The following is a 26,278-nucleotide window of genomic DNA, read 5'->3' on the forward strand; positions in this document are numbered from 1 at the left end:
GCAATAAATATCTAATTCAGCAGTGAAATACATTAAATAATGAATAGAATTTTCATTTCAAGTGAATCTATTTGAATGAATGATTATAATGTTATTGTGTTCAACAAATAAAAAATGGGTTCAAGCTATAAATACCTAATTTCGAAATAGTTAACAAAATTCAATTTAAATGGATAAACTAAAATAGTATTGCCTTACTTCACACCATGATTTCAATTTCAGATACATTTTGATATTTGATTTAAATTTTTTTGATTCCCTGTTTTGACTGACAATATGGCATATTGTGTCCTTTATGGTATATATATTTTGCTTTTATTTAATATGGACAGCAGTATCTCACAGTCTAGCACACTCGACTCGGCTTTTTTTACTTGTTTAATACTGAGTATATATGATAAATATGATTCATTACTACAATCTTGGCATGACTTTCAAGCAAACATAAATCTAACTTATCCCAGAACATAATAAACATAAAACATTTCAAGTTTCATTGTGCAACGCATTTATTTCAAAAGTAAGAAAAAGAACTGCAAAAACTGGACGTAGAGAGATGGCGAATTCGACAAAACTGTTTGAAGCATCAGTTTTGTGTATAGCCTAAATATAGTGGTAGATATAGGATACAAAAATTGGTACTTAATATTTAACAACAATAGCGTGTAGTTAGTACAACTAATTAGTTAACTATTTTTGGGTTCACTTGCTAAACTTAGTTTGTGTGTGTTTTGCTTTCGAGATATGTTTTAAGTGCCTTCAAATCGAGATATAGTATTTCAGTGTTTCAGCAAAGTTTTCGATTGTTTCTATTGGGATTCCAGATATAAATAATTCATAATTTGAACTTAACTCATGGGTAACTTACAACAATTTTAATTATATAGCAAGCATATGGCTCCGTTTAAGTTAGTTGATAAGCCTATGACTATTTAGTTTTAAACGTTATACAAAAATGGCAAAAGAACAATTTAAAATTAACTTGCAAATGCGTTCTCAATCAATTCAATTGCGATTTGCTCTGCGCCTTGTGCTTGGTACAAAAAATTCAGTTAAAAACTTAAAACTAAAAACATAATAAATAATATAGGACACAATAGTAGTTTAGAAAGGTTGAATGAAGCTTAACGTCTACACTATATATACGTATATATACAAATTGAACTTAACGCACACACTTTGCCCGACTTATTTATCATACAATAATATATAGACTCTAATTTGCTATAACCTAAACTGTTTTTTTTATCAGCATAGTAGTTGTTGTAAGTAGCTGCTGTTAAGAGTTTGTTTGTTTTCCTTTTTAAGGCACTGACATTGTTTATGTACACCTGACTTGAACTTGATCTTATGACTATATATATTGTGGGAGACCTGAGTAGGTGGGATTTTTTTATGCGCCTGGCGGTTTGCCATGGACGCGGAAGCGATAGAGACACGTGTAATCCGGATGGCCGTGATTCGTCTCGATGCGCAGCTCGACGATCTCATAGGGCCGCTTTATGTCCGCGTTTTGCACGACAAAGTATTGGAGCGCTGCCTCATTGTCCTGATACTCGTACTCACCAAAGAGCACAGGCTCCTGGTCCTTTTCGTGCTCGAGTCCCTGCAAAGAATACCGAAAGTTGTTTAATTGTTTTGCATTTAACTTAACTTCTAGGACTTACCCAAACTGTAAAGTTACGCGGCGCCGAATCAATGCGTCCGGTGGGCGAAAGACTCTTGGAGATGTGCTCCAGCGTGAAGCCTGTGACGTGGACCAGGGAGTTAAGCTTCAGCACTGCATTGAATTGGAAACAAATTTGCAAAATAATTGCCTATTCAATGATGCCGTCTACCTACCCAGAAAACCGGGGAATCCCTGAAAAGCCCAGCACTCGCCCGGCTGCACATTGGGGGAGATGGCAACCCTAGGCGTATTCGTGGGATACCACAGCGGAATGCCAAACACCGAGATCTGGGCCGACTTGGTCTGATAGCTCTCGGTACAGCGTGTGGACAAGATTTGGCCACCCGCCGATTCCAGCGCAAAGTCAACGAGCCCCGTTTTGTCAGCATCGTAAATGGCCAGCACAGACTTGACAATGTCGCGCACCTGCTGCTCCTGCATGTCCAACTTCTGGGCCTGTACGCTCGCATTGTGTTTGACCTCCACGCTGAGCAGAATCTCTCGCTTGAGACGCTCACTGATGTCGCCCATCAGCACGATGCTGGAACGCTCGATCTCCTCGCGAATATTGTTGTTGGTGCGCTGATTCAGCTCGAGCAGCTGCTGTTCCAGATACTCCTTGGCCACAAACATGCTGCGCACCCAATTCTGCAGATCCACGTCATCTTCCATCGAGGCGCCAGCCGCCTGCTTGAAGCCCAGCATCTCGACAAGCGTCAGCTTCACCTGCCGATTGAGCAGCACAAACTGCGATTCATTCAATGCCGTCAATTTGCTTTCGATCTCCGCCAACAAGCCGCTGAAGCGTTGATCCTGTGCAAGTTCATGCTGTTGCACACGTGCCAAGAGATCGTCCTGTGACAGCTTCAGACTGCTGATCGATTGCTGCAGATCTGCGTTCTCCGCATGCTTATCCGACAGAGCCAACTTGATGAAGGCAATTTCCCGATTCAATTGCTCGATTTGCTGTGCGTTCACCTGCTGGCCACCAGATCCCTCTACGTGGTGCTCTTGCTTTTGGTTGATGGCCAAATGGATGCGACTGTCCACCAACTCTGTCAACTCTGGCGCTGCAAGCAAACGCTTCAGCAGTGCCGTCAAATCAATGCGCTCCAACAGCAACGTGTAGTTATTCTCCTCTAATTTCACTTCCGCCTTGATCAAACGCGTAATCTCCTCGAGCTGTGCTGCAGTTAAGCTCACTGGCTGCTGTATCTGCCACTCGCCCGCCTGTTGCAGCTGCAGCTTCAACTGCAGCGCCAAGTCCGCCAACTGCTGTTCGCTGAACTGCGTCTTCTGCTCCGCAAATTGCTGAAGATTCTCTCGCATCAATTGCACAATGATTTGAATTTGTTGCGGCGACAATTTTTGGGCCTGCGTCTCGCGCTGCTGCTGCAACTTCAGTTCCACCAGCTGTTGCACATAGCTATTCACATGATTCAGTATATTCTCATACTCCTCGGGCGTCAGCGACTTGCGCATATTCTGCTGCATTTGCTCCATTTGCAGCTTGATGGTGGCCGCTGATTCCTCCGACTCCGTTTGTCCGCTTGGCAGTTGCACCAACGACTTGATTGCAACTCCTGCCTGCAACAGCTGCGTTCGTGCGGCGGCCAGCAAAGTGAGTGGCAACGGCAACAAAGCCTCGCCACGTTGCACCAACTCCAGGCGCTGCTCCTGCGGTAGTTGATACCAAGCTGTAAGCCACAAAGAAACAACATTAGTTGGCGACCAACAGAAAATATCCTTCTACATTTGCAGACTTCTTGCAACAATTGGTTAGGAGGAACTGCTTCTAGGGGATGGGGCAGGAATCGGTTTTAGGGACGACGCCAAATGCAGAAGGATAGAGTTCTGTTTATTTTCAGTTCAGTTGAGTTTTTGCCTGGCCAACTAATATTGATTCATAAATATTTTACTTACCATTTCATCGCGCAATCGTTTCAATAACTCAAATAAAATGGCAAATAAAACAAACTATTCTTTTTTTCGCTTTTCAAAATGTTTGTTTTGTTTTATTATTTAATTAACATTTACAAAGGCAAACAAACGAAAGAATTACACAAAAAATTGAACGTTGTTTGACAACAAAAAATATTATGAATACTTGTCGCGGGCAATTGGTAATTTTTGGTTAACCAAAAAGCCTACAACAATTGTTCGACAAAAAGAATGAATATTATTTTGTAATTTAAATTTTGTAATTGAATTTTCTGCACATTCGAGAGCGCTCTATTCCTTCTTTCCACTTGGCGTCATTTTTGAGGGCAGAGTTGAGAAGTGTATGAAAGAGAGTTGTGAGGAAGGGAGAGGGCGTAGGAAGGGAGGGATGTAAAGATGTTTGATGTGTGATGTCATTATGCGATTTCTAGGTGGGTTATCTAACTAACGAGAGACTCGACTCGCTAATGCAAAAATAAAGAAATGCTTAATAATTTGTACTTGAAGTTGTTCATATTCAAAAATAAATTGTAGTATTTGTCTCTCAATTTTTCTTAGGTGAGCAACTGTTGCAGCAGCTCGAAAACGAAACGATGGCAAAAATGCTGAAAATATTCATTAGATACGCTCATAATAGACCTCATCGTTGGCCTGAAACAACTGCCGTCCCTTGTTGGCCACATTCTGACCGATCTTTTGCAAATAGAGCAAATAATCATCAGCCCAATCGCGCAATTTCACCGCCTGCTCGACTGTCTGCGAACGCAACGATTCATATTGTTCGGCATTGAAATAGGCGCTAACATCTAACTTGGGTAAATCGGGTAGTGTAAATGTGTTGAGATTGAGGGAGCTGGGTGGGAAGGTTTCATTGGGATGTAGATAATAGAACAGACCTGCAATAATGGTTGGGAAGTTGCAATCAGCAATATGTTCTTGTTTGTTATGGTATTAAATCAATAAAATAGCAGCTATCATTCCAGCATAAAATCAAATATAATTCCATATTCGCGCACTGCTGACGTCATGATTTTTGCTAGAGGCGACAAGTTTAGCTAGAGGTGAACTATATGTGCATGCGGTATGAGGCATGCCTCAAGGTCAGTAGCTAGCTGTCAACGCTCTGCTCAATGTCAGGGCGCGCATGTTATACATATTTGACTTTACATTGAATATACAATAGATGCCATCTATTGAATCTATTTTCTCATTTCTCAGACTCACCCGCTAGCAACAGCAATGGCAACAGTAGCAGCAACAAGATTAAGAAACGCTTCTTCGATTTGTTCTCCGCATTCCCCGATTTCAATAGCCAAGTATCCAAACTGAGCACCGATGCAATGCCCAAGTAAATGTAACGATATACACTCGACACGAAAGTGGCGACAAGTCCTTGTTGCTGACGACGCTGCTGATTGGCATAATAGTTCTTATACGAATTCGTCTCCGTAGTTGAGGAGCTGCTGGTTATACGCGACCAAGTGCTGCTCACGCTGGTCACAATGAAGGTGATGAAACGCACCAGCCACCAACTTTGCTTCTGCTGACCAAAACGTGTTATATCCACCTCATCGTTGGAATCGTAGTTCAGATGCGTGTAATTCGCCTGATAGCGACGGCGTATGAACTCCTCTTGGGCCGGATTCTGTTGCACCATGAAATCAACGCGCTCATTGTGATTGGCCAGACTGCGTCGCGACATATTCGGCATGGCCACAATGCCAGGGGCCAGCTGGCGACGATGTGGCGACAGTTCCGAGTACGTATAATCCGTCTTCGGCGTTTTACTGAAAGGCGTAATAGAACACATGATTAATAACAGACGAAAACGAAAAGCAGTAACGAATACAAATCTCTCTCTACTTTGATTTGCTTGGCCTACTCACTTCCAGTATTCACCCGCATCTCTGTACTCAATGTAGGCGATGTGATCGGGACTCAAATTGGCAGCACCATTTGTGCGACTTCGCTCCTGTGCCGAGTTGAGCACATTTTGCGTGGTCTCCAAGTGATTGCGTGGCGTCGAGGTTGCTGCTGCTGTCAAGCTATGCAGAGCATTGCCCAATCTCTGGCTGGTGTTGGTCAACATCGTGGTCACTGTGGACGTCTTGCTGCTCCTGGTTGTGCCCGCTTGTTGGTTGCGTTTGGCATCCGGAGTTGCTTCGTCACCCGAATACAGCGACGTTAGCTGAGTGAATCCCTTGGAGCGTGTGGTTGTTGTGCTGATGCTGCTGCTGCTACTGGTGCTCGCATGCTCCACGTGCTCCTCGACAATGGTTCTGCAAATATAATATGCAAATGGGTTTTAGTAATGTTTGCGGAAATCACACAACACAACAGACATTACGCTAAATGTGAATCAAAACAACAAACCACAAAAAAAGTGCAACCGAGACGCGCGCTCACAAATGAATTACAAATATAAACCTGGCTGACCTTCATACAACAAACGACAAACGACGACAACAACGCTGGCCAACGGCATTTGAGTTTTGTGGCTTGAAAAGCAAACGGAAAAAACGACAGCAACGTGAAAACAAATCTCTCATGGCCAAGTTTACCCCCAACCTCATCAAACGATGTCGTCATCGTTGCGCTGATGAACAACAATCCATTAAAAAGTGAGCCTCAAAACGTTTCGATTTAATTTGCCCGCCAAAAACAAACGATTCACGCGACTGCGCACCATTTGTAGAAGCTTGTTTAGTTATTATATCTACATTGTCTATACGTATCAATATCTTTAATAATCCGCACTTAGCATCAATTAGTAATTGTTATTGTAAAACAGTGACTCCAAGTCACAGTGATCGCGAATGCTCAACTCTAAACATGTTCATTTGATTTGAATGAGATATCTATAACTTAAGGAATTTGCTCTTTATCAATTTTAAGACAACTAGCATTATTCAGTATCTAAAGCAATAAATGAGGTCATATTCTAAAATAGTGAAAGGCAATCACAGGGAACATAGCTAGAGATATTAAAATGTAATGAAGGCTTGCCAACTATAATTCGAATCTTTCAAAAATTAGAAATAAAGTTCTTGAAAATAAATAAATCGATTTCCCATATTGATTTACAATATAAATCTGAAGTTTTCAGGAATTAGAATTTTGATAAAGAAAAAACGGCTCTAATTAGAGAGAAGCTACGATATATTTAGAAATCGTGATCTATTTTAAGTTTCTTCTCATCATTAATTTTTTTTTTGTAATTCAAATTCACGTTTCCTTCTGACATATTCTATATATATATACATATATTTTTTTTGTTTAATTATAATTCACATAAACTGAAGAATAAAAATTATATTATATACAAATAGAAATACTTTTGCCTTTTAAATAAGGTCACATTATAAAACAGTGACTGCTTATGCGAGTTCACAGTCACAGTGAATAAGTGATCATCACTAGCGTGCTCGCAATTTCAGCTGCTTGCGTTATTAAGAATTTCGCTGAGAGTGTGAATAACAAGGCGATGACGTCATGGTCACTCACACACATGTGCACACTCCCAACAGGGTGACCATGTGCGTTGTATTAATGACGCTGAGCGTTTGTTTTTAAAATTAACGTTCATTATTTTTGGACTAAGCAACAACTCTGTGTAGTTATCTTTAATCAGATGAATGAAGTTCGGTTTCATTTGCTGATAGCAGAGCGTTGTCGTGTTTTAAGTGATAAGCGACGTGTTCTATTTTCTTTTTTTGGGTTAATGGGCAAAAGAGTTACAAGTACTTACCGCACATTTGGGGCTGCCGATGACTTCTTCTTCTTATGATGCACATGCCCCTCCTCGCCGGCATGATCGCAGTTCTCATGATCGCAGCTAGAGCGCAGAAATGGCGTCTTTGAGCGCGATCGCCGGCGCGTCTCTATCTGATAAATTTCCCCACTCATTGCTGCTTATGCTTCTTCTTAATGGAGCTAGCTGCAAGGGCAAAGAAAAGCCATTAAGATTATATGCGGCAGGGGGGAGGTAATAAATTCCTAATTTAACAAATGCTCAGCATGTTTGTTTATGCGTGTGCGTATGTGTAACAGGGTGTGCTTGTATGTGTGTAACAGGGTGTGGGTTGTTTACAATACGCAACAAAGATTTCACTTCATAGTGGGAGGAGGTAAAAAAAACAAGAAGGGGGACCAAACGAGCTACAATTGTTAATGAAACTCGCTGCTGACGAAACTCTTAAGCACACACACAGATTGCACGCACACACATACAGAAATACTTGTGCCCGGTTTCTTTGCAATGCTCGAGTGCCCAAAACATTAACATTACAAATTATGCAATGCGTGTGTGGAAATGAGCTCAATTGCTTGTGTTTTTAATTAGATTGCAATGAGAGCGTGCAGTTGATGCTAAAAATAATAACAACAACTGCACACACACAGCAATACGCATTGCCGGTGGGCCTTGCACAAATCGGCAAATAGCAGGCAACACACACACACACACACATACTATAAGGGCATGCGAATGCGAAGCAAAAAAGGAAATAAAGTACAACAAATACAGTCTACAGTGTGTCCATAAACAAACCGACTGCTTTGGTGTTAATCGATCGACAAATGCTTCGCCCTTTTGCAAAGTATTTCTCTTCTAGTTTTTTTGGTGTGTGAAAATCTAAACAAGTTTTCCCTCCCCAGCCATATCTGCGTCACCAAAAACGACGACGCTCCGTTGTTGTTGCAGCGGGCTAAAAGGAAAAGAGGCACGCAGCACACACACACATAAACACACCGACACACGTACACGTATACATACAAGCGATTGCGTTAGAGAGCGAACAAATTTATATGAAATTCTCTTACTTTGTACACATTCAATTTGTGTAACGCAATAATAATTATAAAGTTTTTGTTTTAATGTGCTTTTGCACAATTTAGTATTCACTGGCGGTCGCGGCGCGTTTTAAAAATAGACTTTGCGCATCAATACAAAACAAAATGCGTCCGATTTGAGCGACCGAAAAATTACGAATGTCCGATATTTACGAACAGCGTGACCGTATCTACAGTTTGTAAATATACTAGTTGTCGTCGTCAAATATACCCCAATCCGTGATTTTACACTTTCCAAACTTTATTGGTATTTGCAAAAACTGCTACTCCGATTTTTGATTTACTTTTAAATAAAGATTATATTTTCTACGATTGTAAAGGATTAAAGATTACTTTTAAAGCAATATGCATTTAAAACTTTTGCTTAATAAGTGTGCTAAAAACTTGAATATAAAAATAACTCAATTTATTAATTAAAAACTTTATAATCGTTTATTTCTATAAATTATGTTTACATAGCAGACAGTAAAAAAAGGTGTTTCGTATTCTTTTGAGCTGGTATTTAGATCCAGTCCAATCTATTGGTAATACAGCTCCAGATTCATGCCGTCGTGAATTTCATCTGTACGTGAAATCATCTTATCAAAAAATATCTTCATAATATAAATAAATGACTACTCACAATCGGATAGACGAATAGGATCCTTGTAGATCGTATACCACTTCTTCAGCACAATCTTCTCATGCTTTGTGCCCGTTTGCGCCGCAATCAGTTTCTTGAGGTCGCCAATGGTGTCGTCGGGATTGCATTTCACACGCACCTGTATTGTCAATAATGCACGTTAATTAACTGATTACTATATTGTAGCATTACATTACCTTTTTCCCCAGGCGATCGTTGCAGGTTATTTCAATCATAGTTTGCTTTTGACGTTTATTATTGTTCACCTTTCAATGCAATAATAAATATGTATGTTTTCGATATGCGAGTTGCCGACGATAACAAGTGAAGAAATACCGATGGCAAAATCACATTTTGTAAAACATCGATTTTTTATGGAAACCATCAATGTATTTCAAATTCAATTTCTTTTATCGCAGATATACCAATATAGAAATACCGAGCTAGTTCTTATTATACTCTTTTCCAAATATTAAACACATTTTAAACAAATTACATTTATTTGAATCTATACATCGAATAAAGCAAAATAGTAATTTTCGGAAAAATGTTAAATCGAAAAAAGTAGTAACACTAACAACAGCGTTAATCGATAACTGCAGATGTTTCGCATGTACACACTTACGAAGTTACCGGACTGTCGACATATTTTGCTTGCAAAAACAAAAGGAATATAAACAAAAATTAAACGGAAAACACACTTTGATTGAAAATCCTAAGATGTCAATGATACCATTCTTTCCCAATCTTAAGCCATCGGTGGCGAATCGCTTTTGGTTTGACGTCGCCACCGACGACGAGGCACAAACAAAGCGTTACGAGGATGAGCGCAGAAATTGGGTATAGTCTGATCAGATATAATTCCCTATATATATTTTATTTGTGTAATTTACCATGGCATATAGCGTGAATCGCTGAAGACTGCAGCCACGGACTTACAGCCACTTGGCAAGGTGCTGACTATGCCCGGCATCGAGACCGACGACGAGGATGGTAAATAAACAATCAATATAAATTCATTGTTTATTAACAATTTGTGCTTCCTATAGCAAACGATGATAGTGAGGATACAGACAGTCACGACGAGGAAGACGACGAGACCAACGACCGTGTTATTCCAGTCACCCAGGACTTTTATTCAGCCGATGACATACAAATGAATGACGAGACATCGCCAACAGCTCCCTAAGAAAATTGAAAATTGGGCAACGCATTTCATAGATACACCATTTAGTTAATTACGTTCTTGCGACTACAAAGGTTCCCTTTACAAACTGTATTAACAAATGTCGTTTTACTTTAAGCTTAAATAAATTAGAAACAATAAGCCAAAAATATTGTTGTTGAAGGGGCGTCAAAGGATGTACAAACAAGTTGCGGTTGCTATAGGCCAAGAAACAATTGCTCTCTTTCTATTTACTTATGCAACGCTGCCGTCTCCAGCTTGGGCGCCGGCTTCGAGGCAAGACCTGACAGCAATTTCTTGATCTCGGCAATGGCGCGACCAGGATTCAGACCCTTGGGACAGGTGCGTGTGCAGTTCATGATGGTGTGACAGCGATACACGCTGAAGGGATCCTTAAGCTTGCTGAGACGCTCAACAGTGTTCTCGTCACGCGAATCAATGATCCAGCGATAAGCCTGCATCAATACAGCGGGACCTAAGTACTTCTCCGCATTCCACCAGTACGATGGGCACGAGGTGGAGCAGCAGGCGCACAAGATGCACTCGTACAAACCGTCCAGCTTGGAACGATCCTCAACAGACTGCAAATACTGTGCCTTACCCTTCTGTTCGCCAGCTTCATTTCTAGAGCAAGGGAGAGAGTGTGTTAATAAGAGTCCTGCAGATTAAAACCTTGTATTTACTTGCGCTGCAGCCAGGGCTGGATGTTCTTGTACTGCTCATAGAAGTTATTCATGTCCGGCACCAAATCACGCACCACATACATATGAGGCAAGGGATAAACCTTCAGTGGCTTAGAGCTGGTAGCATCGATCTTGCTGATGCAGGCCAAAGTGTTGGTGCCGCCAATGTTCATGGCACAGGAACCGCAGATGCCCTCGCGACACGAGCGACGGAATGTCAGTGTTGGATCCATTTCGTTCTTGATCTTGATGAGAGCATCCAACACCATGGGGCCGCATTCACGCATGTTCACCTCATAGGTTTGCATGAAAGGCTTCTCGCCGGCATTATCGGGATTCCAGCGGTAGATCTCGAATTTCTTGATCTGGGGTTCGAGAGCCTCTTTAGGCTTGGCCTGTTGCTCAACCTGCGTTGTGTTGCTGATAGCACGCAGCTGCAAAAATAATAACAATAATCATTAAATTAGCAACAAATTCGTATCACGCAATGCAAAAAAAAACGTTTACATAATCATCGAAATATGCGCCCCAAATTTTAGTTGGAATTTTATCGCAAATTATCTGGTTTTGACTAAATATTTTTTGGAATTAATCTTATATAATGACACTGTCCACTGTACAAACACACCCCCTCCGCCACGCCCCCTCTCTTATAGCACACAAATCAGGAGACAACTTTTTGACGTTGGCTTCTTTCTCACCTGGTGACGTGCAGCCAAGGAGCTGGCGCGGCTTAGCACTTGTCTCGCCTCGTTGACCAACATGTTTCTACTGTTATTTAAATTGAAACGACACTGCGTTTGCAATTAATTAATTAAAATCAAACAAATCGTTGTGTTTTCCCGTCTGGAAAATTTCGGTTGCAATCGAAGTTGCACGGCAAAGAAGAACTGAGGTACAGTGTTGCCAGACTATCGTTTATTTCTGTCACACATACGCGCCAGCTGAGATATGTAGTTAAAATGAGTACTCGAAATCTGCAGTTCATTTCATAATTGTGCAGCTAGTAATTAAAATGGTTGTATTATGCTTCAAGATCAATAATATGCCAATTAAACCTTTTAAATTTCATTTAAACACTAAAATCGTTTAAAGTATGTGGCAACGTCCCGCTATTGAAATCGAAAGTTCCGACTATCGATAGTTGATAAGCAAGAGTGGCTGTAAGAGTGACCATGTTAGGGCGGGTCAGTTTAAAAAATTAAAACAAACGGAAATTTTGTATTTGCCAAATTTATTTTATAAAGGCCATTACAAAAGTGTTTATATCTGGCTAACTGATTCTACTGCTCCAGAGTGCATTTGGTGCAAGGCACGTTTCTCCTCGCCGCTTGGAAGCACGCTAGGATCAGAGACAGCTGCTGCTTCATTGTTTAACAAACGCTGTTGTACGGTTGGACTGCTGGTGTTTAAGCTGGAAGGAATTGTTGAAAGATTTTAGTTGCTTTAATTAATTAAATAGTAGGACCTACCTGGACTGTGGTCCTTGCACTGTCGTCAACTGTACTGTCATTTGGCTACAAAAATAATATTATTAATAAGTATCAAAAGCAATTATCAGACCATAAATTTACCTAGATATTGGTGATGGATATGTGGCATAAGCATTGGACTGCTGATAGTTGGGTGGTGGTGGATAAACTGTCATTGGAACACCAGCTGGTGTATATTGTGTGACTGGTGCAGCAGGATGCATAAAATGCGTAACAGGTCCTTGTTGATAATGTGTCTGTGGAATTCCCCCAGGAGCTGTGTGTGTAGCCGAGGTGACTGTAACAGGTACTATAGTGCATAGGGGAAGTACTTTCAGTTAATTAAATGTTCAAAGATAAAAGGTGCAGTTAAAGATTTGTTCAGAAGATTACTCACTGTTGGTATCATTGATGACGTAGCCCACGTTTTTGGCGTCCTTTTGACGCCTTCTCATCATAACCACCATGGATGTGATGAAGAATATCGAAAATGCAATCGACAAACCAATCCAAAACTCTAACATTTTGAAATATATACCTTTTATTTAGTGTACTCTCTTAGGAAAACAAATGCCTCATTTCAAGTGCCAAAATAAACTGAGCAATTGGTTTACAAAAATCGCATGGCTTGGTTCGCTCATGTCTAATCAACTGGCAATATGGATATAGATAACGACTGATAACTTCGATTTTTGTTAGTTTGTTTGGTCAATTTGTTTAGCTGATAGCAGACAAACAAAAGACAGACATTACTCATAAGTAGATTGCAGACTTTAGGCCATTAAATATAGAAAACTACGTATTTGATTGTTAAATTTAAATCGATTGCGGCAATTAAAGGTTACCAGGACTTGGGGAATATATTTACATATATTTGCATAAAATTAATTATCGTATGTCTTTGAAAAGTTTTATTATTGCATTCATATATTTGATTTATTATAGTAATATATATATAATATATCTTCATAATATTTTAATCGCATATTGGAACAATGCCAATATTTGTGGACGTTAATCTGTTCCTTAAAATATATACAGTAAAGTTTTTTAGACGATTGTTAATGGTCATAATAATTTCCTCCTCAGATCTCCATATCTACCATATGCAAGTTTTAATCATAAGAGCGTATTAAACACTATCTAATAATAATTTAATGTGTTACAAATATTTTGAAAATTTAAATGATTTGGCATTGAAATTACATAAAATTTAATAAATGAAGCTTTATTCTAAGTAAACTATCTGATAAAGTTGATGTTATCGAAATGCCAGACAATCGATATTCTTTACTAACTTTTAGAGTGACCACATTTGTCAGTTTATTTTCAAAATTTCGATGTAGTAATTGTGATGTCGGGAATTATTATTTAATTTAAAAAGCTAGAATAACTGTTTGTCTCGCTTATGAGAAGAAAAGTATTTAAATTATGTTTGTTGCATTATTTGGATTGGTAAATATGCTCTGAAATAATTAATGAATATATTATATATATTAAGCACCTACCAGCTTGTAGTAATTGCTTTCAGCTGCGTTTTCATTTGGCTGTAAAATTATTTATTTATAAAGATATTCAAAGTTTTTATCTATTTGAAAAACTTACTTGGTGTTTGGAAAATCGGACGAAACTTCTGCAGGGAAAGAGAAAAAATTGGAAATGATGTAATTTCTTAGATAAAGATGAAATGTTTAGTTATTCACCATAAAAACAATTAATAATACAAATATAAAAAATGTAAATGTTAAACCAATTGCAAGTATCAGCATTTTAAAATGATTTAAACATAATTAGGTTTGTTCAATTGCTGTATTATAAATGGCAAAATAAAATGAGCAAATGTTTAACCCTAGTTATAAAAGACTCTCACTGAATTGGTACTCTAAGGTCTAATCAACAGATAATATTTGAGTATATATGTATGTATATAGTATATAGTGCAAAAATAACGGACTGATAATTGAACTTTTGTAACACGTGCAGTTGTTATTTTTATTCGTCTGGCCATTTTGTTGATATCAATACAACAGACTTTTAGATTTTGAATATAGGTTAAATTTTTAATACTTTTATAATTGTGCTTTTGTGTTAGCTACACTTTATTATGTTTCCTAATTATCTTACAATTTATTTCAATTATCAATCAAAATTACTATTAACTTGTATATTAAACAAAGTATATTTGAATTTTCATTGCTGTAGAACAAACGACTAATCTCAATAACCATAAAAACTATAGCGATAAAATTTAATACACATAAATTAAATGACATGGTACAGTTTTTAATGATCTACTGCACTTAAGTGAGCAATAACAAAGTGTTAATTGCCAAGTTTTAATTAAGCGTGGAGAGAAAACATCAAATGCAACGCTATCAAACGCCTTGTCAAATTCGCAGTTGTTGTTCTCAACAGCAAAGTAGAAAGTAGAAGTAAGGAAAGGAATCACCGCAATTTTAATGGCACTTGCCAAGTGTCGACAAACTATAATATAAAACTTTTTAAATGCCATTTATGCAGCGGAGTCAGGAACGCAACGCAATGCGACTTTGTCAATTGTTCATTGACCTTTTGTTGCTGCCACTGCGATGTACATAATATATTAAGTAAGCGTACTCGGGATGCCTTTGTTGCTCTCCTTATATAAGCAAAGAATGTGGGAAAGAAAGCGAGAGCTGAAGTTTTGTACCTCATTCTCACCTAGGCAATGGGAATGTTAAAAACAGAAAAAGAATAAAAACCTCAGCGGGTGGAAAAAAGGAAAAAAACGAAACAAAAAGAAAAAACAAAGTTGAAAAGTCCGTCGAGCGCTTTATGAGTCCGAGACCAAACCAAACCAAACCAAACCGAACAGAACAGAACCGAAAAAAAAACCTTTTCAATGTTAAAGCAAACAGAGCATCGCGCAAAAGTTGAGGTTGAAAATAAACTGAGGGTGGCTTCGACTGCCAGTTTGCATTAAAGGCAAATGTATAAACAATGCAGGTAAAAAAAAGAAAACTTAAATAAAACGTTGAGAGCGATGGCGCAGGTGTGGGTGCCATACCCCCCTCCGCACCCTCAGCCACTCCCCTCGCCCTGCAGCCATGTTTACATGCCAAGCAAAATGAAATACGCAGAGAAAATGGCAACAAAATGCCATAAGTATTGCCATAACAAAGGGCTAAAGTTTTTGGGTCTTCGAAACGACTATTGTAAGTGATTGTGATTGAAATTTTGAAGAGAGTTTCGCAGTGCATGCAAATGACGTCAATGATGAGCGCAGGTAATTAGCAGAGCGTGCCGAAAGTGCCTTTAAACTTTCCGTTTGCCGTCGTACAAATAAACAGAGCCCGAAAGTAGGCAACGAATTTTGTGTGGAAGCCACAACGAAAGTTGTTTGGCAAAATCAATACGAGCGAAAGTGCGGAAAAGCGAATCAAATGAATAGCGCCCATAGACGTTTAGATTTGCCAAATTGAGCGAACCACTTGATAAATGTTTGTGGTGCGTCAAATACACATTTTCATCACAGAGAACCAATGAATACGAGTTGGGGCAGCCCCCCCACTTCAGTTGCTTTTGTCTCTCTGTTTTGTGATGTGCTGTGCTGTGCTGTCTATCTATATAACAGTTTTGCGTGTGCCATTTCAGACATGACGCATGCAGAGAGACTAGATAGAGAGACTCTCACTCCATCAGTATCATTGATATGCGTATGCGAAAATCGCTGATATGTTAGATAGACATGGGACATACGAGAGATAGACATACGTAACAGCTTGAATAACTTTCTCGTGTGTCTATCAATAGACACAAGCGTCACAAAAATAGCTTTTAGATTTGTGTCCAACTGTTCAACAAAACACTAACTCACACACACACACACGTACACACAATATTGTCAAAGTTCTTTCACTGTTTATTAAAATGACATTCATAAGGCGTCATTTCCCTGGGGTGCCATAAATCGCACTCACACACACACACACACACGTACAGACGGCACACACAATAGCTAGGGGAGGGAGGCAATGTTATTCAATATCCTGAATTATTTATGCCCACTTTGAGGCTGAGACTGTGGGTCAAATGTTGTAAACATCGATTGATGATGGCTCGTTATGTTTTTGCGCCTATCTCACATTTACTATATCATTAAAAGCGCACCACCCTCGACTCTGCAAGCAATTTGCACCACTCAAACTCAAATGGCGCTTTACACGCCTCACTTAATGCTGTATATGCTCGTCAATTGCCTACAAGTTGTTTACAACATTTTGTTGCCTTTTCAATTATTACGCATACGACGCGTCTGCTACTTTTGATGTTATGCTGCGTTGTGTTTTGTTGCTTGAAAATGGCATAGGTGTGCCTGCCTCTAAGTGGCCATTAAACTGACAGTTAAATTGATTAAGCCTCAATGACATGGGTTGCCAAAGAGCTAAGTAATTGATAGCACTTGCCAGCTTCAAAGCTTGCCAGGCAGCGCATGCTGCACAATGCTCCTCCAGCAGCAAGTGATACTTTCGCCAATTGATATTACCAAGTGCGGCTTGGAAAGCTGCAAGTGAGCTTAATCATGGCTCAAAGCGTTTTAAAAACTTGCTGCAGTACCAGAGCAGCTACATAGTTTGTATTTCTAATTAGAAATTCTATAAATTATTTTGCTTTCAGATATGCTACGACTATAATGACATTTGATAAGCAATTTAATAAATCACTCTCGTTCTTATTCAAATTTCAAATGTAACTGATTTCGATTAGCTGAAAGCGTTAACCGCCTAAAATATCGAAAATGATATCGATTCTGCCAGCGAATTTTGCACAAATCGGTGTGTACACACTGACACTCATTTATTGTGCGTGGCGAGAACGGTAGTGAAAAGTTGTAATATTTCAACGCAATTGCAAAAATGACGCGCAAAAAAAGTGAAATCAAATCAATTTCATGGTTTTCCATAAGTATAAACCAACCGATCGTCAAAATCTCGGTTCACCATTATAGAAAGTGTAGCACAAGCCATCACAACCGAAAGTGGCAACTGCAGCACCCATTGCAGAAAAGTCCTTATTGTGGACGCAAGCAATTGGAATGGCAATTGTGACGTCATTTACGACTCTCGCATCGCGTTCCAATTGGAATCGTTCGGAAAGTCTGAAAATCTAATTTGCTGCAAACTTGAACGGAGATTTTGGAGTTGCTGCTTGTAGAATCCACTTTAATAAGAGGTAAGTAAGACTTTTCACTTCTAAATTTGTAGAAAAAAAGTATTTTTTTTATTACAAAATAAATGTTTGCTAGTAATTAAGAGTGAATAACAATTTAAATTAGATGATAGTATAACCTCAAATAAAGGTCAATTATAGTGCAGCAAAGCGATAGAATATCACTTTAAATAAAATAAATAAAATCAATCGAAGTAAATGTTAAGTTTATTTGAAGCTTTGCTACACTTGACAACAGCTTTGAAAGCACTTGAAAGCTTCGTTCCAAACTAAACTAAAAGGAACCAAGTGCACAGGAATCTTAAACTCAACTGTTTTAAGGCTGTCAGCTCGTGTCATTGCCACATCACAAAAGACTTGCTTCAAAATCTTCTTGTCCACTTCTAGGACGACAGGTGTCCAGCTCGTAAATACCCTTGAGAAACGCACTGAGTGTAAAATCTTGTTGTAATTTCAACGAGAAAATTTTATGTGTGCGCTTCCTTTGCTTTTTTTGATGTTCATTTTCATCTTATGCCTTTCAAGTGCATTAAATTTTTATACCCGCTACCCATAGGGTAGAAGGGTATTATAACTTTGTGCCGGCAGGAAATGTATGTAACAGGTAGAAGGAGGCATCTCCGACCCTATAAAGTATATATATTCTTGATCAGCGTCAACAGCCGAGACGATATAGCCATGTCCGTCTGTCCGTCTGTGTGTCTGTGTGTCTGTGTGTCTGTGTGTCCGTCCGTCTGTCCGTATGAACACCTAGATCTCAGAGGCTGCGAGAGATAGAGCTATAATTTTTTTTCGACAGCATTTGTTATGTTTGCACGCAGATCAAGTTTGTTTCAAATTTTTGCCACGCCCACTTCCGCCCCCGAAAATCAAAAAAATCGAATAACAAGCGTAATTTTAAAGCTAGAGTTGCGAATTTTGGTATATATAATAATAACTATAGTAGTTATGATTCCTGAAAATTTGGTTGCGATCAGATAAAAATTGTGGAAGTTATAAAAGAAATACTTTTGTATGGGCAAAAACGTCTACTTATAAGGGTCTTAGTTACTTTGGCTGACAATCTGGTATATTGTGCCGTCTATGGTATATATTGAATGTGGTACTATATTGATATACCAAACATACCATTTGGTATATTTTTAGTATTTTTAAAGTATTTTCGGTATATTTTCAAAATGATACCGCAATATTTTGCCTTTATTAAAAAATGGGTAGCGGGTATCTCACAGTCGAGCAGACTCGACTGTAACTTTCTTACTTGTTTTTATATGTGACAAGAGCGCAAAAAAGAAACAAAGAAGCTTTAAACGCCTGCGGCGTAAAATTTTTAAAGCCATGCGGAAAACGGAAAAGAAATTATCAACCGCGACACGCCTGAGAACTTTTCCACCTGTGCTTCTGTGTGTGTGTGTGGGAGTTTTTCAGCTTCAGCTGACAGCAGAAAAAAAAAAAATAAAAAAAGGCAGACTGTCTGCAATTGTGTGTCAGCTGTGTGTATCTGTGTGTAAAATCATTGAGCTTGTTTTTAATTTCAATCAACTTACGGTTGAGAGGCGCGTGTAATGCCAAGGCTTTCCATGCTGTCCCAATACAATACTATATATATATATTTTGTATGCCGTAGAATTGACAACTGTGAAACTATTTATCAACCTGATGGCGTCAACTCGTCGCCAAGTCACGCCGCATGCCTTCTCACTACACTCTCAATCCCCGTTCTGTCCGTCTGTCCGTCTGTTGGCCAACAACAAAGTTGTTAGCAGCGTACAAACAAGTTATCAAAAGCGCATCAGTTTGACGCGGTCCAAGACGTGGCATTGTTGTAACCCAAGGTGGATGGATACTTTGGTCACGCACTGTGCCCAGATAGCAGCACGTACGAAACTCAATACTCGACTCTACCTCTCTGTTTTTGGGCCCAACACTAATGAGCCAGGACACACACGAAATGAAGCCATGCGCCATGCTGCCAGAAATGGTGTCAACTTTAATCTCATGCTCTTCCCAACAAAGTTGGAACTACTTAAATATGCTTGGAATCTGCATAATATCTGCCATTCTATGCCGTCTATCTGTCTGTGTCTGTGTCTGTGCCTGTGTCTGTGGATAGACAAAACAATGCGTTAAAATTGTTCAGCGAGTGTCCTTTTGTGCGAACGCCTTACAAGCAGCCGTTTAAAGGACACCAGACAAGAGTCAGAGAGACTGCAACTATGCCTGGCTTAACGTGACTTTGGTGCTTTGGTGTTCAGGTTGCGCCATAAAAGCGGCTTACAACTTAATTTCGTAACAAGTTTGTTGCTTCAGCTTTAATTTTGTGAGCTTCATAAACTTCATATGGCTTTATAACTGCCCAAGGTTCTCTCTTTTTGAGCGCCCCAAAAGCATAAAAGGGTTAAATTAATATTGCTCTACAGGTTTTACCTAAGACTCTCCTCTTGATCAACGCAATTTAATAAAACTCTATGCTCCAGAGAATATGCAAAAATTCTTGAATGAATTTGCAATCTCAATAGCACATTCAATTCCTAGAATTTGGGATTATTAAACTTTTGGCTATGAAGCGCATAACTTTTATCTACATATCAATAAAAGAATGTAAGAATGGGTTGAGTGTGCTCGACTTTAAGATACTGCAAGGTTCAACTTCGATGACAATATATATTAATTTATTTTTTTATATAAATTATTATAAATTGTTTGTTTAATAACGAAACTTTAAAACAATCATTTCGCTTCTATTTTTATTATTTCAAATAAAAGCAAGAATTTTAAAATGTATACCCCAAGATTTTGTATTAAAAGAATACAAGAATATAACTGTTGAGTGTGCTCGACTTTGAGATACTCGCCTTGTAAAATAATTCGGGATTATTTAACTTTTGCCTATGAAAAGCAGAACTTTTATATACATATCAATAAAAGAATGTAAGAAAACAACTGTTAAGATGTCTCGACTTTGAGATACTCGTTTTGTGAAACTTATGTATTAAAATATATCAATTTATTTTTTATATAATTGCTATATAAATAACCTTTAAAGATCATTTCGGCAATATATATTTTTTTAAATAAAATCTAGAAGTTCAAACAAAATTTGATTTGTCATAAAATTGGGTAACTCAATTTTTATAGCTGGGTGTTTTTACAGAAACATTGACAGCAGGACATAACTATATTGTTTTACTAAGCAATAATTCCCGTCTATCCTTAGAGGTTATAAAAACTCGCATGAAGTTTTAAGGGCGCTCCGACTAATTAGCCTAACAACAGCTCGTAAAATATTTATGAAAATTAGAACATTCATTTCAATTACTATTAGAGCAACAACACAATCATAAACATAGATGTGTCGTAAAAGTATTTTTTGCTTGCTTTGGTTTTGTTCTTTCCTTATCTGAATAAAATTTTTACGACAACATTTTGTTGCAGCAGTTTAGAGTGCTCCTTTGGAGCAGAGTTGCGAATATCTTTTGGGTCGCTCTATCGTGTCACAGGGGACAGTAAATTATTCAAATTAATTTGCATATTTTAGCTAGAAAGTTTTCATTAAATTCTCATAAATAAATGAGGCAATAAGTAGGTCACCAAAGATAAGCAAGAGATACATGTTGTTGTTGTTGTTGTTGTTATTTTTTCGGGGCCAAAAACATCAACTTGACTTGTGCAAATACACGAGTGTGTGTGTGTAAAGTAAACTAACCTTGAATCTGTATGGCATATTTACAAATATATATAAAGTAGAGTAGAGTGTTGTGTGTTATGTGTTGAGGATTGAGGCAGGCCAGTAACAAATATTTGCACATTTGACGGCCTTTGGTGGCCTTGATTAAATAGCCAAACAAGACAAAAGCACAAAATCACTGAGATTTGAACGATAAACAATGCTGAAACGAGGGTGAATCAAGTGATAAAGTAGCATCTTTTTTATTTGGATAGTTTTGAGTTGGTGCGTTTTTATTGTAAAGTGAATTAATGAATTAAAAACTTAAGCTGGTTAGGTTAAGCGTGCTTGCTGTTCGTAGCAGAATACTAATTAAATCAGAAAGCCATTCTATTAAGAAAAAACAAGAACTGAGCATAAATAGTTGCTTGAATTATAATGATAACCTTAAGAGGTGTGTGAAGTTAGTTTTTAGTTGCACAATGAATACCTTTTTTTTATTATTTATGTTTAATTTGTATTCTACTCTGAAGATAAATAAATGGTAGCATTATAATAATAATAATATAATATATATATATAATATAATATAATAAGTAACCTTCATCGAAAAGAAGGCCAGCGAAATATATATTTTTGGACAGCGCATAAAAGTATGCAATAAAAATAATAATACTGAATGCTGAGCAAATAAGCAAAACAGGAAATTCAATACTTTAACAGGCTGGCAGTGCTGAATACATAATAGTATGGCAAGAATAGCGATGCTATAGCATTAACATAACTATAACATGCGATGCTAAAAGAAGTCACGGTCAGTCTTTGCTCACGAGTTAAATAAACATGACATGCGTTCACAATACGTAAATTATTTTACTACAAAAAATAATTACAATGCATGCTAATGAAATATTCGTATCATAATTGAATTACTAAACAAACTTAAACATTTTCGTATCTGCCCTCGTATGCGTATTTACTTTTGTGACATGGCTGACCGGGCTAATCAAACAGTTGCCGACAAAACAGTTAAGCAAAGCCAACAGAAGACGCCCCCACAATGAGCTATGTAAATAGCCAGGAAAAGCAAGAAGCAACCAACCAAACGGCAGCCAATGCCAATGGCTCTGGTAGAGTAAAATCACAGTTATGCCACGCACACAAGCAGATGACGATGGCGATGGCGATGGAGATGACGATGGCTTTATGTAGGCCCCTTTTGGCAAAAGGAATCTTAATGCGATTTTCATGCGAATGCGATAAGCGTCGCATAAACGCAATAAGCTGCAAATAATCAGCAGCAAGACAAGAAATCTACACAGAATACACGTTCACTAAGAGTGAGAGGCAGTCAGCCACCTGCCTAAAGTGGCCATAAAAGTTGGGCGCAATTGCGTCTCACACGCAGAAAAGTATGCTACGCTTTTTTCTCTTCTTGTTGTTAGCCAAGTCAAACAGAGAGCGAGCTTTAATGGCGCAACGCTTCAGTCGAGGTCGTTTATTAAAGCGTTGACTTCGCGTTGCTGTTGCTATTGCTGCTGCTGTTGTTGTTTATGCAAATGTATGTAAAGTGTTGAAGCGATGCCAAACAATTTAGCTGGAACCCCAAATGAAGTGAGAAATATAAAATGAAAACCCCAAAGCCAAGTCAGACCATCATCTTGGTGTCCGCTTAAGCACTGCCACGGCCAGTGAATCAATGGCACCCAAAACAAAAAAAAAACCTGTCCAACTAAAGTACAACCAAATAAAAAGGGGAAATTTAGATGGGTATGGGATGCTAAAGGTAAACAAAATGTAAATTGCTTTGGTGGTTTCTTTTTGTTTTGTTTTTTTGTTTTTGGTCGGCCAATGCCAATGCCAATAGCTGATAAACGTACATGGCCAACGTGCAATGCACCCGATTTGAATGGCTTTTCAGCTCAGTCGGAGTGAGTTTCTCGCTTCTCTGTGTGTATTTTTTTTTATGCCCAGTCGAAAAACCCATTAAAGACGCCGTCGAACGCTATTGAACCTGCCAGCAGCTTTTTTTCTTTTCGCTGTTCTATTGGGGCGCAGGTGGCGTATACGCAATTTGTTTTGCCAAGAAGAGCGCACTTAAATTTCGAGTGGCGGTTTTTTATGCGATTAACGTATAAATATTTGAATTTAAATAAAATCAAAAGTACATTTATTGAACGAGAGTTTGAACGGTTGAAAAACTATACAGTTATTTGAATATCCAGCAATCTGTTGTCGATGGCAAAACACAAATCCTTTTGCAAATCAAATGTAAATAAACGCAATGTTTTTCAGTCATTTGAATAAGCCAAAAGTTGGCTTTGCTTAGCTGGATGGTTGAAGGAGGGTGGGTCAGGGGGGCGTATGCTTAATGAGCTCAGTGAAATGTGTTTTGAAATTAACTTTTTGGCTAGCAACAACATCGCCTGTTCTGTCTGGCTATGCTCTGTCGGATGGTGTCCTTGGCTGGCAGCTGTTGCTCAGCGAGCGACATGCTCATAATTGCGCATATAATTTGGCAAGCAGCTTAAGACGGCCAAAAACCAAGGCAGCAAAGGGTTGCCTCAAAGGAAACAAAGCGAAGTGGGCGGGCGACTGGCGATTACTTGAATAATTAAGGCACTCAAAAATCAGACGCACGTTAGGGACGCAGACAGAGAGAGAGAGACTCCACAAATAAAAGACAATGTTGGCCAAGCCAGGCATGAAATTCATCAGGACATCATGCACACACACACACACAGAGAAGATGCTTCGCGTTGGCAAGTGTCGTCATCTACATGCAGCAAGAAGCAAACGATGCGTTGCCTGCCTCTGCTCGGTTTTGTTTGCCCAAGATTGAAGAGAAGCAAGAACGTAGCATGTGGATGCGAATTGGGGTCATGTCAGGCTCGCCTCTTACAACACTTGACACCGTTGACAGCAGCAAATGTTGCCACTAAAAAAACTAATTTCTCGCTCTGTTGCGCATAATTTTATGCAATTGTTTTTAGATTGAATTTTCAAAAAACTCTGAGCACACCAAAAAAAAAAAAAGGCTGTGAAGTGGTCACTCGAAATATTTATTCAGTCTCTTTTTTTATCTTAATTGGAATTGCAATTTTGCGACACTCCTTTTTTGTTGCTTCAACTGCAACAGCAAGTGCACGACTATCCCCATTAATAACGTATCATATCATACTTGACACTTCATTAAAACTCAATGTGCACATTGCGTTGGCTTGACCACATGTCGTATGCGCAATGTTTTCTTTTCAATTCATTTAATTAATTAATGCAAAAGACGCAATAAAATGAACACGCACATCAGATTAATGCTTATTAAAATATTAATATGAAATAATCTTATTTTCAATTCATTGAAGGAAATATCGTTGTAATAATTAAAGACTTTTATAAAACGTTTGTAGTAGAAAACAATCAATTTTGTAATCTACTTAAACAGTTTATAAAATATTTCCAATCACATGTAATCCTTAAACATGTTGCATAATAAAAGCATGAACTTTTGTGCTGTAGAATTATATAATAATTGGAAAACATTCATGCTTTAAGCAAAAAGATTTCGACGACTGCTGCTGACATTTCAAATGCATATTTTATGTTATGTTGACAATTGTACGTCGACAATTTTGATGGTAAATATTTCAATTTGAAATAATTTCATTTAAAAATGTTTTTGAATATATACGTTAAATTTCTTTATTGGATTTTCAACGAAAGGTGCGCTAATATTAAATTCCATTGCAAACAAACGCAGAACCTTTAATATTTCAACTGTGCTTATTAGCAAATTAAATTTGTAATGTGCATTGTAATTATATTAAATCATATGTCCCATTAGGTTAATTATTTAAATATTTTAAGTGTTTATTAAATTAAGTTTTTTTTTCGTAAACTGAAAATAAATATTACAGTTGAAGTAGCTAAAAATATTTGCAGCCCTAAACAATTTATACATGCTTTGAAACTACTCAGCAATTCTGTTACATAATTATGAAAATTTAATAAAGTATGAGTTTTTTTCTAATGTCTTTTTATGACACAACTAAATGCATTTATTTAATTATGCATGCTTAATAATTTTATTATTTAATTAGTTGATATAATTGTTACAATTACAAACTAATTAAAAATAACTGCCAGCCAAAACAACTTTTAGAAAAACTATTAAACAAATGTGCAGCATGAAAAAGAGAGCTTTTTTATAGGGTTTGTTTAGTTGTTTTTATGGTTGAATTAATGAACAAGCAACCTTAATAAAAATAACTAGCAGCAAAAATTTATTTTTGTGGTGCGCACAAAAGTATGCTACAAAAACCCGAGTTTGGAATTTTGATTTACTATGATTTCTGCAAATGCTTTATTACGTTGCGCATTTGCTGGTATTGTCTGTTGTCTGTGTGTAATTGGCATGAACAATGCTTCAATTTTATCACAGACACATACAGAGACACACACACACACATATATATAGATAAACACGATTACTGGAGGGCATTTAACAGCGTCGCTTATGATCTAATCAAATTACATGGCCATAATTCGCAGAGATATATTTAGGCTCGATTTAATAGGTAATTTGCGTTAAACGTTGATTGAATAAGCGTTAATGCAACGGCCATTGAGTAAAGTGTTACGAGTCGATGTAGATGTGAATGTCGTTGTAGTTGTATTTTCTGTTCACCAAATGACATCAACTTGCAATCACGGGCTGAACACGTGCTTGCTTAACTGACTCATCGATTGACTACTTGATTCTCTACTTTCAGTCTCCTTCTCTCTGTCAGTCACCTGGACATGTAGGTATTACAGCTGCAGCAGCAGCAGCAGCAGCAGCTTAACAACAACACCATCGAGTAGAACTAACGTCATTTGGTGTGCTAATGGCCAGTTGTACAGGAAATGCCATTAGCACAGTTTTCACGACAAGAAAATGCATTAACGTGGCTCGGAAGTTGGCTTAGACGCTCGTTCGT

The 26,278-nt window shown here is 38.1% G+C and overlaps 5 protein-coding genes across 7 annotated transcripts; 1 reads left to right on the forward strand and 4 right to left on the reverse strand.

Moving 5' to 3' along the window:
- Positions 1-1,206: 1,206 nt before the first annotated feature.
- LOC133841084 (klaroid protein) lies at positions 1,207-8,601 on the reverse strand. 3 transcript variants are annotated; one of them, XM_062273357.1, is made up of 7 exons: positions 8,432-8,601; positions 7,359-7,547; positions 5,497-5,889; positions 4,835-5,397; positions 1,843-3,366; positions 1,668-1,747; positions 1,207-1,606 (listed from the first exon to the last, which is right to left on the reverse strand). In XM_062273357.1, the coding sequence occupies exons 2-7, from the start codon at positions 7,514-7,516 to the stop codon at positions 1,394-1,396; spliced, it is 2,931 nt and encodes a 976-aa protein (XP_062129341.1). In that variant the 5' UTR covers positions 7,517-7,547; positions 8,432-8,601; the 3' UTR covers positions 1,207-1,393. The 3 variants fall into 3 exon arrangements, with proteins under 3 accessions (XP_062129341.1, XP_062129340.1, XP_062129342.1); XM_062273356.1 differs by having other exon boundaries at positions 1,668-1,780; XM_062273358.1 differs by lacking the exons at positions 1,207-1,606; positions 1,668-1,747; positions 1,843-3,366 and adding an exon at positions 4,006-4,506 and having other exon boundaries at positions 8,432-8,597.
- A 265-nt stretch (positions 8,602-8,866) lies between these two features.
- Positions 8,867-9,438, reverse strand: LOC133842183 (ubiquitin-like protein 5). The gene is made up of 3 exons (XM_062275177.1): positions 9,281-9,438; positions 9,084-9,222; positions 8,867-9,023 (listed from the first exon to the last, which is right to left on the reverse strand). The coding sequence occupies exons 1-3, from the start codon at positions 9,317-9,319 to the stop codon at positions 8,980-8,982; spliced, it is 222 nt and encodes a 73-aa protein (XP_062131161.1). The 5' UTR covers positions 9,320-9,438; the 3' UTR covers positions 8,867-8,979.
- Positions 9,439-9,599: 161 nt separating this feature from the next.
- On the forward strand, positions 9,600-10,846 carry LOC133842182 (anaphase-promoting complex subunit 15A). Its single transcript, XM_062275176.1, has 3 exons — positions 9,600-9,923; positions 9,989-10,076; positions 10,133-10,846. The coding sequence occupies exons 1-3, from the start codon at positions 9,804-9,806 to the stop codon at positions 10,270-10,272; spliced, it is 348 nt and encodes a 115-aa protein (XP_062131160.1). The 5' UTR covers positions 9,600-9,803; the 3' UTR covers positions 10,273-10,846.
- LOC133842181 (succinate dehydrogenase [ubiquinone] iron-sulfur subunit, mitochondrial) lies at positions 10,297-11,847 on the reverse strand. Its single transcript, XM_062275175.1, has 3 exons — positions 11,654-11,847; positions 10,953-11,386; positions 10,297-10,893 (listed from the first exon to the last, which is right to left on the reverse strand). Exons 1-3 carry the CDS (start codon positions 11,714-11,716, stop codon positions 10,500-10,502), a joined length of 891 nt encoding a protein of 296 aa, XP_062131159.1. The 5' UTR covers positions 11,717-11,847; the 3' UTR covers positions 10,297-10,499.
- A 322-nt stretch (positions 11,848-12,169) lies between these two features.
- On the reverse strand, positions 12,170-13,026 carry LOC133842156 (uncharacterized). The gene is made up of 4 exons (XM_062275139.1): positions 12,822-13,026; positions 12,527-12,734; positions 12,425-12,469; positions 12,170-12,366 (listed from the first exon to the last, which is right to left on the reverse strand). The coding sequence occupies exons 1-4, from the start codon at positions 12,946-12,948 to the stop codon at positions 12,216-12,218; spliced, it is 531 nt and encodes a 176-aa protein (XP_062131123.1). The 5' UTR covers positions 12,949-13,026; the 3' UTR covers positions 12,170-12,215.
- Between the last annotated feature and the right edge of the window lie 13,252 nt (positions 13,027-26,278).

Source organism: Drosophila sulfurigaster, chromosome 3, assembly GCF_023558435.1.
Source record: "Drosophila sulfurigaster albostrigata strain 15112-1811.04 chromosome 3, ASM2355843v2, whole genome shotgun sequence".
In the NCBI taxonomy this organism is placed as follows: Eukaryota; Metazoa; Arthropoda; class Insecta; order Diptera; family Drosophilidae; genus Drosophila; species Drosophila sulfurigaster.